The sequence below is a fragment of the Sprattus sprattus genome (genome assembly GCF_963457725.1).
Source record: "Sprattus sprattus genome assembly, chromosome: 21".
NCBI lineage: Eukaryota > Metazoa > Chordata > Actinopteri > Clupeiformes > Clupeidae > Sprattus > Sprattus sprattus.
In genome coordinates this window covers 17,062,561-17,076,209 of record NC_137919.1, presented here as the reverse complement: position 1 = coordinate 17,076,209, position 13,649 = coordinate 17,062,561, and the positions used below count along the sequence as shown (strand labels likewise).

The 13,649-nt window shown below is 40.0% G+C and overlaps 1 protein-coding gene across 1 annotated transcript; it reads left to right on the top strand.

Annotated features, from left to right (window-relative positions):
* Window positions 1–5,174: 5,174 nt before the first annotated feature.
* Window positions 5,175–7,237, top strand: LOC308382203 (H-2 class II histocompatibility antigen, E-S beta chain-like; the record flags this gene model as incomplete). The annotated part of the gene is made up of 4 exons (XM_080859895.1): window positions 5,175–5,259; window positions 5,537–5,794; window positions 6,528–6,803; window positions 7,116–7,237. The coding sequence occupies 4 exons, from the start codon at window positions 5,175–5,177 to the stop codon at window positions 7,235–7,237; spliced, it is 741 nt and encodes a 246-aa protein (XP_080716021.1).
* Between the last annotated feature and the right edge of the window lie 6,412 nt (window positions 7,238–13,649).

Below are 13,649 nucleotides of genomic sequence, written 5' to 3'. Positions count from 1 at the left end.
ATAGGCAATGGGGTATATTTGATCTAATTTCCTAAACTAAAACGAGACCGGGCAAAATGTCTCCAGTGGATTAAGCTGTGTGGCAGACTACACAGTGAACTCTACGTTCATTAACGTTCTGCCATACTCTTAGTCCAGGCAAAATAGCCCATTTTGGAGCCAAAAATAGAATTAATTGTAAAATATTTTTTTTCAGCATAGATCATTTCTATGAGGTGTCCAGAACAACAAACTAAAAGTCCTAAGAAAACCTAGTTGAGGAAATATGTTTAATTCTCATCAATCTGAGATAATACACCTCAAAAATGTATTTTTTTCTTTACTCCTATCAAAATAAAACTTTACACAATGAAAGAACCCAAGAAAAGTCTTTTTTTTATATTACAAAACTATTGTATTATGCAAATGAGCTATACACTAATGGAATATTCCCAAAATACACCCAAATAGGCTTAGTTTTTTCTTTACTCCTACCACAATTAAACTTTACATAGCAAAAGTACTTTTCTTTGTATTTCAAGTTTCTTTTGAAATTAATTTGAATATGCACATGAGCCTCACACTTATTGAATATGTCTTGATTGCATAGGCAGAAACACCATACCCCTGGCAGGTACTACCAAGCTAGACAGTTTTCAGGTTAGAGGCCAGTCTAAAAGCAATATTGCCATCTCTGATAGGATGAAGATTGGGCCGATGTATTTGTCATACATATGAATGGTGTTTCTGCCTATGGCCATATTCAATACATGTGGAGCTCATGTGCATATTCAAATTAATTTCAAAAGAAACTTGTAATACAAAAATGTTGTTAGGCTTTCTCACGGCAAGGACCCAATCACAAACCAGATTGCAATAAACTCAGGATTTATTTTCTTCCAAAAACAGAACAGGCAAAATATCCAAAAGGGCAAAACACCATTCAAAAACGGCAAACACAGAAGAGCAAAAATCATAGAGTCCAAAAGAGATAACAGGCAAAAAGAATTCCGAGGGCAAAACACAGAAGATCGCAAAACAGAAAATCATATACAATACCACTCGGGAAAAGACAGAATTCGGGCATAGATCCGCATTGAAAAGAATTACAATCCGACAGTGAACTAAAGAGGGACAGAACATTTTATAGCAGGGGGAACAGAATTACACAGGTGAAACATTTCAGGTAAAGCAATAAACGATAAATAAGGGCAAAACAGAGCACAAGCAGCGATCGCAATAAAAATGTCTTAGATCGCTGGGATCTTAACAAATGTTTTCTTTTCATGGGTACTTTCATAATGTAAAGAATCATTTTGCTAGGAGTAAAGGAAAACATGACATTTTTTAGGTGTATTTTTACCATGCATTATTAGCACACATCTCAGATTGATGAGAATTAAATATAGTTCCTCAACTAGGATTTCTTAGGACTTTTGTTATGTTTTCTGGACACTTCATAGAAATGATTTATGCTGAAAAAACGCTATTTTGCCCGGACTAACTTGTTAGGTTGGAATTTTCCTTTGCTAAAGCAATCAACTAAGCCTACATGATAAAAGGCATACTCATTATTCACATTTTTGTCATTGACAGTACCTGCTTACTTTCACCACTGATGTTATGCTAGGCTAAGGCAACCCAGATAGCAGGGAGAGGTTGGCCCAACGTCGGCAATGGTTGGCAACGTCGGAGTTGGAATTCCAACCTTGGGCCAACGTTGAACCAACGTCAGCAGCTCAACCAATGTCGTCAAAATGCAATGGTTGGGCAGTTGACGTTGGTTCAACATTGGCCCAAGGTTAGAATTCCAACTCTGTGTTTTTTACAGTCGGAGTTGGAATTCCAACGTTGGGCCAACACTGACCCAACGTCAACTGCCCAACATTAAAATCAAAATGCAATTGGTTGGGCAGCTGACGTTGGGTCCATGTTGGCTCAACGTCAGCTGCCCAACATTTTGATTTTGATTGTGTTTTTTTTTTTTTTTTTTTTTTTAACCATTCCACCTTTTTCTGCAGGGCATATTGGTAATCAATCTTGTGTTTTTTTTATTAAGATAAACATGAGTATTAAAAGCATATAGCCTACTGGTGGCCAGACATTGTGATTCCGCGTCTCTGTAAACACTTTCAGGATCTGTATCACTGCGTAACAATACAAATAGCCACGAGCTTATTTTAAAATTAAAAACCGTTAGCAGATATTGTGAACTGCCTTCGTCACTTTTTTCTGACTGTAGCGAGTCATTTCAATTTTCAACAAGTAATTAAACTTTTGATCCACATTCATCAGTAAAGGTAGGAACCGTATCGTTAATTAACCACATAAGACTAGGTAACGCAAGCAGGCGCAGCATTCACATTCTTGTCTACGCTAAGCGTGATTTTGTTAGCTGGCTAGCTACCTGTCATTCAGTTAGCAGCTATCTCTACGGCTGGTGATGTGTCCAGCGACAGCAGCAGCAGCATGGATGACGGCTCTGATGCGGACTAGCCTACCGAGACTAATTTATTTGTGTGTTCGCTTGTTTTTTTCTTTGCTTGCGTGTTGCCTACAATAAATGATTTTTACCTGTAGGTAACTGCTGTCTGTTTAAATTCCTTACGGGCCGTGCCTATAGGCTATCGACTTTGTTGCCATTTCGCGACTGTACAAAACAAATCGGAAAATACGGTAAGAGATGTTCCTGCTGAGAGTCAAACAAGACTTTGTGCATTGTCTACACACCTGTCACTTCTGAAATATGTAAGGTTGATTCATTAAACCATATTTATATTGATAAAACCATATTTGTTAAGCGGATTTTTTGGTGGCCCGCGGGATAATAGGTCGCGTTACGATATGGTTGCCTTAAGTTTTTGGATGCATTAAATGTGGTGGCAAGAAGTATGACCGTCCTTGGATTATGGGACATTGTAACACCTTATCCTGATTTGAATTATTGAATTATGACATTGAATAGACATCGGGTGGACTTCTGTAAAATCATAGAAATTGAAAAATAGCTTGGTTTAACAAAAATAAGCTAAAGTTGGCAATCTGTTATAGGCCAACGTTGGCAATTGGTTGGTTAAAAGCCAACCAAAACCCGACTCTCACTCCTATTTGCCAACATTGGCCCAACATGTCCCCGACGGCCAAAAGTCCGTTGGCCCATCGTTGGCATGTGCCGTCATGCCAACGTCTGTGACAACATTGGGCCAACGTTGGGCCAACCTCTCCCTGCTATCTGGGAAGTTATCTTTAGTTAAAACTAGCTAACGTTAACGCTAGCATAGCTTTGTCAGTTTGAATAAAAAATCGGCCATTTTATTCAACAATCGATATGCACAAGTATACATAGGTTTAATAGTGGATTAACATGACAAGGTGAACGTTTGCTGATAACACACAAAATCAGGTCCTTTTGTCTCCTAAAGTTGTCTAGAGTCCATTGTAAACTGTCGTCAGCTCTGATAACTTCTCCGAGTTAGCAACGGTAACTAAGGGGGGGTGGGGCTTAGCGATAGGTCAATTCCAAGGAAACCTTGTCTCTCTTGTTCACCCTTCTTTCCTTTCTTCTTTCACTCTTGTTCACTTTTCATTCCTTTCTTCTTCCTTTCTTAACATTTCATGCACTGGTATTTCCTTCAGGAAATGCATATTCTAGTTACCAAAACAGAGCTTAGTCTGTCAGGAGTTTGCCTGATGAGGCATTGTGGGAAAACTAAAAATACTGGTCCTAAGTTTGACAGTAAACCTAGGGTGACCAGACGTCCTCTTTTACCCGGACATGTCCTCTTTTCAAGACCTAAAAAATATGTCCTGCAGGGATTCCAGGGATTTTGCCTCCTCGGATATTTGTGTTTCTCTGGGTCTTTTACAAACTAGTTATTATGCCCTTTCAAGTCTTGGAAAGTAAGTAAGTAAGTAAGTAAAATGTATTTATAAAGCACATTTAAACATAGCTTTCACTGACCAAAGTGCTGTACATAAAAAATAGTGATATAAATTAAATAAAGTAAAAATAAGTAAACAAGTAATTACAATATGAGACGAGTAACAGTAGACAGACAGATCAACAGAAACAATGACAACAGGAACAGAGACGGCAATGACAACAAGAGACATGTACAGAGTTACAGATGGGGCAGCAGACGGAGGGTAAGGAAGCTGGGAAGGATAAAGTGAAAAGGTGAGTTTTGAGCCTAGACTTAAAAACAAAGATGGACTGAGCATTTTTAATGTCCAGGGGCAATTGGTTCCACACCCGTGGCGCTGCAACTGCAAAAGCTCTGTTACCTGTTACCACATGGAGGAGAGCATTTCCAGATGATCTGAGAGACCTGGGGGCTCGGTGTGGATGGATAAGGTCAGAAATGTAACTGGGGGCCTGCCCATTAAGAGCTTTAAAAACAATCAGTAAAACCTTGAACTGAACTCTAAAATTAACAGGAAGCCAATGCAAGGAGGCAAGAACTGGTGTGATGTGGTCATGTTGTTTAGTGCCTGTCAGCAATCTTGCAGCTGCATTTTGGGCCATCTGAAGGCGGTTTAGTAGGGACTTGGGTAGGCCTATGTATAAGGCATTACAATAGTCCAGCCGTGATGTAATTAAGGCATGGATGATTTTTTTCAAGGTCCTTAGGAGACAGGAAAGGTTTGATTTTGGCAATTACTTGTAACTGGTAAAAACAGTTTTTGACAACAGCACAAATTTGCTTGTCAAGACAAAGCTCTGAATCAAGTATCTCCCTCAAGTAAGGGTATCTCCCTTACGTTCCAACTTCTTGCACGAGCTCTGACTGTAGAGAGAATTGTCATTGGTCGACCGCCTTCTCAGTGTTACCAGATGTACGATAATTGTCCTCCATTTTACATCTTTTTTTGTGAAAAAGATGTCAAAACTTGGCAGCCGTGCAGGGGGTGGGGTAGTGTATAGCATGCCGGGCTATGTGTCCTCTTTTTCACAAACTCAAATCTGGTCACCCTCAGTAAACCAGTAATAAGAAAGATGATATGAAATAAGAGATTGAGCCTTTTGTTGCACCTGGCTTGATGGAGTTCTGCTGAATTAGAATTCTTGTCAATTAAAATCAAGGTCTGCATAGGAACACCTGACAGTCCTGATGCTCAACACTGATTGGTCCATTTCCACATGTGCCACTCTCAAAACTCTGTGTCCTCCTCTAGCTCTTTCAGACAGCAGCAGAATGTCCTCATCACAACATTTGATTTCTGGAGTGATCATTTTCTCCACTCTTTTGGGAGTGGGTAAGTTCAATACAGTTTATTTCTGTACCCATCTACATATAGACATAAGAAAGAGTCAGTCATTTTCAAAGCAAGCTTGATGCCTTTCACTGTAAATGTTCTCTATCTATAAGTCTCTCACCATGACACACTGGCACAGTACATGACATATAGTTTGTAATAAATGTCATATGAGTGTAAAAAGTGTTCAGGCGTGTAAGCAGACACTTTTCATGTGTTATTTGACTAAATGTGAAAATGACTCTAAATTGCTGATCATATTACAGGAAAGATAGACTGCTAATGGTGTTTTCATCTGCAGATGGATATTACCACTTTACGCTAAGTCAGTGCCGCTACAGCTCCAGCCTGAGGGATATGGAGTACACTGAGTCTTATGTATTTAACCAGGTTGAATACATACGGTTCAACAGCACTGTGGGGAAGTTTGTGGGATACACTGATTATGGATTGTATAATGCAGAGCTGTGGAACAACCATCATAAACACCTGAAACAGAAGGACATATTTTGTACACCCAATGCCCTGAATGAAATTAATTACAAACTTACAAAGAAAGGTGAGTAAAGAGTCTAATGTAGCCTCTAAGAAGGGAAATCAGTTTACACACCATGCTCATCAGACTGGGTTAAAGGGGAAATGTTCTTTTTGTTGTGTTTAAAAAGAACAATATATTTATTAACATTTGTATTGTTCATGGCAGTTTTAATACATGTACTGCAGTGGCGCCTGCAGCCGTACGGCATACCTTCTGCTACGCGCGCAAAAAGTTGAGGGGCGTTGGTGGCTCTGTGCGTATCTCACATTTTTTTCTGCAGGCGCCCCTGACGTACTGTATATATATATATATTTGTAAATGTATACATTTATTCTCATTGTGTATATCTAGAGACGTCTGATGCATCTAATGGACACAATTGCATAATTGTCATTTATCATGACATTTGTAGGGTTAACATTTGTATTCTGACTAAAACATTTACAATATCTATTTATCTATCTTTGTGTTGATATAATATATGTATATTTAATCCTTATGTTACTCAAACTGTGCAGAGTAAATGTAATGTAAAGTGATCATCACTTTTTACTCAATGTACAATGTGAATGCACTGAATCAATTTTATTAGTAAATATAAAAGTGTATAAACTAACTTCAGTAGTATCCAAATTCATTGTTGCAAGTTCTAAATTATAAAATACCAAATGATAGATGATACACCTGATCAACACTTATTTAATTCCCTGTGTGAGCATATACATAATGCAAAGGACTACTGTATGTCTCGCAGTTGAGGTGAGACTGACCATGGGGAAGGCCTCCTCTGGTGGTCATCCTGCTGTGCTGGTGTGCAGCGCATACGACTTCTACCCAAAGATGATCCGCGTGACCTGGCACAGAGATGGCCAGGAGGTGACTGGTAATGTGATATTTAGCGAGGAGCTTGCGGATGGAGACTGGTACTACCAGATCCACTCCCACCTGGAGTTCACCCCCAAAGCTGGAGAAAAGATATCCTGTGTGGTGGAGCACGAAAGCCTCAGGGAACCTCTGGAGATCACCTGGGGTGAGAACACTGACTCCTGTCTGATGCAGACCTCACTTGTAGTCTCATGCTGTATCAGGTGTAGATAATTATATACTGCACTGCAGCTAAGACACATGTGAGCATTAGCCCTAGTATTGCACACGATAAAGCTGCTTTTAGTCCTTTAGTTAATGTGTGCTTTGCATAGATTTATCCAGGTAAGACTGCTCAAATTTAAACTGCTTCTACAGGGCCAATATGCTCTTCTGGTACCAGTGTCTGTATATTCAGACACAAACCATACGTGTTGCCTTTGCATGACCTCACACATCATGTGTGACGTTTTCACAGACCCCTCCATGCCTGAGCCTGAGAGGAATAAGATTGTTATTGGAGCTACAGCACTGGTGCTGGGTTTAATCGTCACTGCTGCTGGGTTCATCTACTACAAGACAAAGTCCAGAGGTCTGTAGTCTGACCAACAACCAACATGCATCCAGCAGACAGGATAGAATATGTTCACATATGACACTGCATAATGGATGGCCTTAGACGCTCATGACATACAGACTAATTAAAGTTCATTTGGTTATTGGATAAAAAGCAGCGCTGGTAAACTGGACTATTTTTCATAGATTCTGTCACATCACCAAAGTGTTTTGTATGATGGTCTAATGTGAATGATTTCTTTTCTAACAGGGCGGATCTTGGTACCCAGTAGTTAAAGTAAGCATACGAGCCATTTCTACACTTTTATTTAACAGCTTATCTCAGAATAATAATATTAATTTTAATTAAAATAACTAGTGCAGTGCCCGTAGGAATTATGCATTCTGTAGTGTTAGCAGACTATGACATAATTCATGTCGCGCTGGTCTATGACATCATTCACGTCGCGCGGGTCCGCCCATAGCGCCTCACTACCCATAGTGCCAACCGCAAACGGTAAAATACAAATATCTCGCGAACTATGAATTCAGAAATCTTCAAAATCAAGGATGCACAGGTTCATGACATGCGTAAGCTACATGCGAAATCTCATAACTAACGTAACTGACGTCAGGGAGATACGCCCTAGACGGACACACTGACTGACACACAGAGATAGATACGTCCCTATGCAACTTTCACAATGAATCAGTTCGATGCACGTCAAAAGGCTAGCTAATTTCACAGCAATTAACGTAAACAGGTTAAATTTACTTACAGATGAGCAGGCCTACTCCAGACGTCGAAGTGTGTGTTCCTCATGAATAGCCTACACTTACGCCCAAATCGCTGGTCTACGTCACAATGGATTGGCTCCCGTTGAAATGCCGTTGAAATGCATTGGGTCGCTAAATCCAATGCATTTCAATGCACGGCAAACGGTAAAATACAAATATCTCGCAAACTATGAATTCAAAAATCTTCAAAATCAAGGATGCACAGGTTCATGACATGCGTAAGCTACATGCAAAATCTCATAACTAACGTAATTACTGTCAGGGAGATACGCCTGTCACTGACAGACACACAGAGATTTCTGGATTTATAGATAGATAGTAATTAGTAGTAGTTAGTATTTCTGTACCACTGTATGGAATGGATTCTCGATATATGCCTCCACGTTAAGAAAACGTGATTTAATCCTTTCAGTGTTATATTCTTACAGGTCTGTCACAGCATGCTGAACTGACATTCAATCAATACATCTATCAAGAAATCAATCATGAATATCAGGGATGGTTATGATGGAACCGCATATTGATGTTTTCCTGGCCTGAGGATGTCGCATGGTGGTTCTTGTGTGAGCATAGAAATGCTCATATGGGGGACTGGTGGAACTATAAAATAGCTATTCTACTGTTATTCTGTATCATTTGTATCTGTAACATATATTGATGTCTCCTGCTCTGATTGGCTGTTGCACGGTGGTTATTATGTGAGCATATAAATGCTCATATGGGGGACTGATGGATAGGGATGGGAACCGAAACCCGGTTCTTGTTTAGAACCGGTTCCTAATGAGCCGAATCTTTGGAATCGTTAGCCAAATTCAAAACCGGGTCTGTAAACGGACCTCTGTGCCGTTTGCGCATGCGCGAACTCTTCCTTTAAAAAATCAGACCGCAGCAGAAATGGCAACTAGACAGAAGCGATCTAAAGTGTGGCTTTATTTCACTCGAACAAATGCAAACATGGTCACTTGTAACGTCTGTAAAACATGTATTTCGTCAAAGCGAGGAGGTACATCTACTATGAATAAGCACTTGAGCAAACAACATGGTATTAAATTACAAGATTGTCATGTTTTTGACTAACTAACGACGGCGCTTCATCCCTAACTTACCAAGGTAAACTCCTCAAAATGTTTTATCATAACGGTGTTACTCGTGTGTTATCAGCAAACGTTTGCGTTGTCGTGTTAACCATAACTAAACTTACCCAGATAGCAGGGAGAGGTTGGCCCAACGTCGGCAATGGTTGGCAACGTCGGCGTTGGAATTCCAACCTTGGGCCAACGTTGAACCAACGTCGGCAGCTCAACCAATAACGTCAAAATGCAACGGTTGGGCAGTTGACGTTGGTTCAACGTTGGCCCGAGGTCGGAATTCCTCTGTGTTTTTTACAGTTAGAGTTGGAATTCCAACGTTGGGCCAACACTGGCCCAACGTCAACTGCCCAACATTAATGTCAAAATGCAATTGGTTGGGCAATTGACCCAACGTCAGCTGCCCAACATTTTGATTGTGTTTTTTTTTTTTTTTTTTTTTAACCATTCCACCTTTTTCTGCAGGGCATATTGGTAATCAATCCTGTGTTTTTTTTTATTAAGATAACATATTATAAGCATACAGCCTACTGGTGGCCAGACATTGTGATTCCACGTCTCTGTAAACACTTTCAGAATCTGTATCACTGCGTAACAATACAAATAGCCACGAGCTTATTTTAAAATCAAAAACCGTTAGCAGATATTGTGAACTGCCTTCGTCACTTTTTTCTGACTGTAGCGAGTCATTTCAATTTTCAACAAGTAATTTAAACTTTTGATCCACATTCATCAGTAAAGGTAACCGTATCGTTAATTAACCACATAAGACGTACTATCGACTAGGTAACTGCAGCGACACACATTTTTGTCTACGCTAAGCGTGATTTTGTTAGCTGGCTAGCTACCTGTCATTTAGTTAGCAGCTGAGCTATCTCTACGGCTGGTGATCCGGTGTCCAGGGACAGCAGCAGCAGCATGGATGACGGCTCTGAAGCGGGCTAGCCTACCAAGACTAATTTATTTGTGTGTTCGCTTGTTTTTTCTTTGCCTGCGTGTTGCCTACAATAAATGAGTTTTACCTGTAGGTAACTGCTGTCTGTTTAAATTCCTTACGGGCCGTGCCTAGGCTATCGACTTTGTTGCCATTTCGCGACTGTACAAAACAAATTCGGAAAATACGGTAAGAGATGTCCCTGCTGAGAGTCAAACAAGACTTCGTGCATTGTCTACACACCTGTCACTTCTGAAATATGTAAGTTTGATTCATTAAACCATATTTATATTGATAAAAACATATTTGTTAAGCGGATTTTTTGGTGGCCCGCGGGATAATAGGTCGCGTTACGATAGGTTGGTTTAAGTTTTTGGATGCATTAAATGTGGTGGCAAGAAGTATGACCGTCCTTGGATTATGGGACATTGTAACACCTTATCCTGATTTGAATTATTGAATTATGACATTGAATAGACATCGGGTGGACTTCTGTAAGATCGTAGAAAGCCCAAATAGCTTTGGTTTAACAATAACTAAGATAACGTTGGCAATTGGTTATAAGCCAACGTTGGCAATTGGTTAAAAGCCAACCAAAACCCGACTCTCACTCCTATTTGCCAACGTTGGCCCAACGTGTCCCCGACGGCCAAAAGTCCGTTGGCCCATCGTTGGCATGCGCCGTCGTGCCAACGTCTATGACAACATTGGGCCAACCTCTCCCTGCTATCTGGGTAGCATTTAATTGCTTAACAGAATGGGCGATGTTGGACATTGTCATATAACGTAGGCTAGCTTAGCTGTAGAATCTTCTATTTTCAGCCGTTGGCTTGAGGCAGAGGCAGTGCTTGCCTCCCCTCTGTTGGTTCTAGAAAGTTTGCTGATAACACACGAGTAACACCGTTATGATAAAACATTTTGAGGACTTTACCTTGGCTTGGTAAGTCAGGGATGAAACGCAAAAGACTCCGTTAATAATGGCGTTGCCTAGCAACGCGTGCAGCTCCCTAGATATGGATAAGTTTCTCTTTCAATTCAGTGGCAGCAATAAAGTTTTAAATATACTGAGTGCCTAGTTTGCGAATCATCTTTGTTCAAATACGTATGTGAGGCATTGTGTGCATGATACAAGTAAGTATGTTTCAGTACGTTATTGTGTTTGTAGTGGGTTCTACATTGCTATTAGAAGCGTTAAGCATAATAGTTCGCAATTAGCCATACAACCAAGCAACCTACAAGAAAATATACAGTCCTTCAGTTTACTCAATAACAAGGGCTTCATGTCAGATCAGACAATTCAACGATTTTGTTAGTGCCATTTTGTTGCCAGATTTAGTTTATCTCAAGAGTGCAATGAGGGAGGGGTTTAGATTGGACTAACTTAAACTAAACCTGGATGCATTGTAATGTTCCAACAATTATGAGACATTTCCTGAGGTATATCTGCTCTGGAAAAGAAAGATCAGTAGGTAGCAGAGGAAGGGTTGTATAGGGGTTGTTTGCTATTTCACTCATACACTCATCTATACAGTATAGATGAGTGAAATAGCAATCAACAGTGCTCTGCAATGTCAATGTATAGCTTTAGAGTTGACACTCACCACATATGCATTTAAATATTGTTGTTTTATATTTAGTGGCAAGAATGTCTGTTTTTTAATAAAAGTTTTTGGTTATTTATGTAAACATTCTGTTTATGGTGTGTGCAGCATTCTAGAAATTTATATAAAAGAACATTAATGTAAAAAACCCGTTTGTGCTCTTTTTTCACCCCTTACCCAATAAGAATCGATAAGAGAATCGGTAAGGAATCGAATCGATAAGCAGGAATCGATAAGGAACCGGAATCGTTAAAATCGTAAAGGTTCTCATCCCTACTGATGGAACTGGAAATATTGCTATTCTGTTGTTGTTAGACATTAAATAAGTATAGTCTTATTTTGTATCTGTAACTCGTGATCTTGGTTGTGTACTCTGTCTGTCTCACTGAGACCTGAACAAATGGCATGTGAACCCCCCCCCCCCCCCCAGAGTCTCCTTCCTGCTATAACCCTTTGTACCCTGTTATCACCCCTCCCCCCATAGGTGAACCACTCACCCCACTGTCTCCCCCTTCCTCTCACCTTAAGGGTGTAATCATCCCCTCCCCTATTGTATTCTACCTGACTGAAATGTATAAATACCAACATAGTCTACAGTAAGGTAGGCCTTTCTCTGATCACCAGCTGAGAGGGGGTCTTCACGCCTGAATAAACTCCAGAAACCTGACTGCGTCCTTGGTCCCTTCTTCAACTTTGGCGTGCTCATTTAGATTCTTTCAGTGACGATCAAGATGGCTGTCTGTTTCTACTGTCTTTTTTTCTAAACTGCTTTAGAAATGAGAATTACATACAGCTCCGGAAAAAATTAAGAGACCACTTCAAAATTATCAGTTTTTCTGGTTTTACTTTTTTTTTATATGTATTTGAGTAAAATAAAAATGTTTTGTTTTATTCTATAAGCTAATGACAACATTTCTTCCCATTTTCGAAAACAAATATTGTCATTTAGAGCATTTATTTGCAGAAAAATGAAAACTGAACAAAAAAAGACGCAGTGTTTTAAGATCTCGAATAATGCAAAGAAAACAAGTTCATATTCAATTCACAATACAATACAACACAACACAATACTAATGTTTTAACTTAGTAAGAGTTCAGAAATCAAGATTTGGTGGAATAACTTTCATGTGTCTTGGCATGCTCTCCACCAGTCTTTCACATTGCCGTTGGGTGACTTTATGCCACTCCTGCCACAAAAATTCAAACAGCTTGGCTTTGTTTGATGGCTTGTGACCATCCATCTTCCTCTTGATAACATTCCAGAGTTTATTAATTGGAGTCAGGTCTCGGAATTGGGCTGGCCATGACAGGGTCCTGATGTGGTGGTCTTTCATCCACACCTTCACTGACCTGGCTGTAAGGCATTGAGCATTGTCCTGCTGGAAAAAACACTCCTCAGAGGTGGGAACGTTGTCAGAGCAAGATTAAGCAAGTTTTTCTTCTATTAATGAAATCAGGATGTCTGATAAGGTAAATTACGTAAAGCTGAAAAAAGTGTTTGTTGGAGAGTCAGTTTCTGAATCTGAACTTGTGACCTCTGGAGTCTGAATTAACTGATGTTGTGCTCTTCTAGTTGGTGACAATCACCACAGCTTGTCTGAGACAGATGCTGAGTTTCCGATGATGGTGTATTTACACACACCCATAAACATGCCACTCATCCGGTGTTGATAGATGATACCGTGTGCCATGTATGTCTCATGGACTCACAACAACAGTGAAACATGCAGAATACCCAAGGTCAGCAATGAATTGGGAACTTCTGGGAACTGCATCCTGTGGTGAACATGTTCTATTCATCTCAGAGGACTTACAGGAAGAGAAATAAATAATGCCACCTATATCCTATAGATCTGCCTTAATCCTATAGGTCTGCCTAAATCCTTTAGGTTTTGATTGGCGTCATCCCTGGACACAAGGCATGCAGTGCACACAAATCGTGTCAGGTATAATAAACCTGCTGGACGATATCTTTGAATAAGTGCATTCATATGGAGCTTTCTAGATGACTTTATAGCATCATAGACCCCACCAGT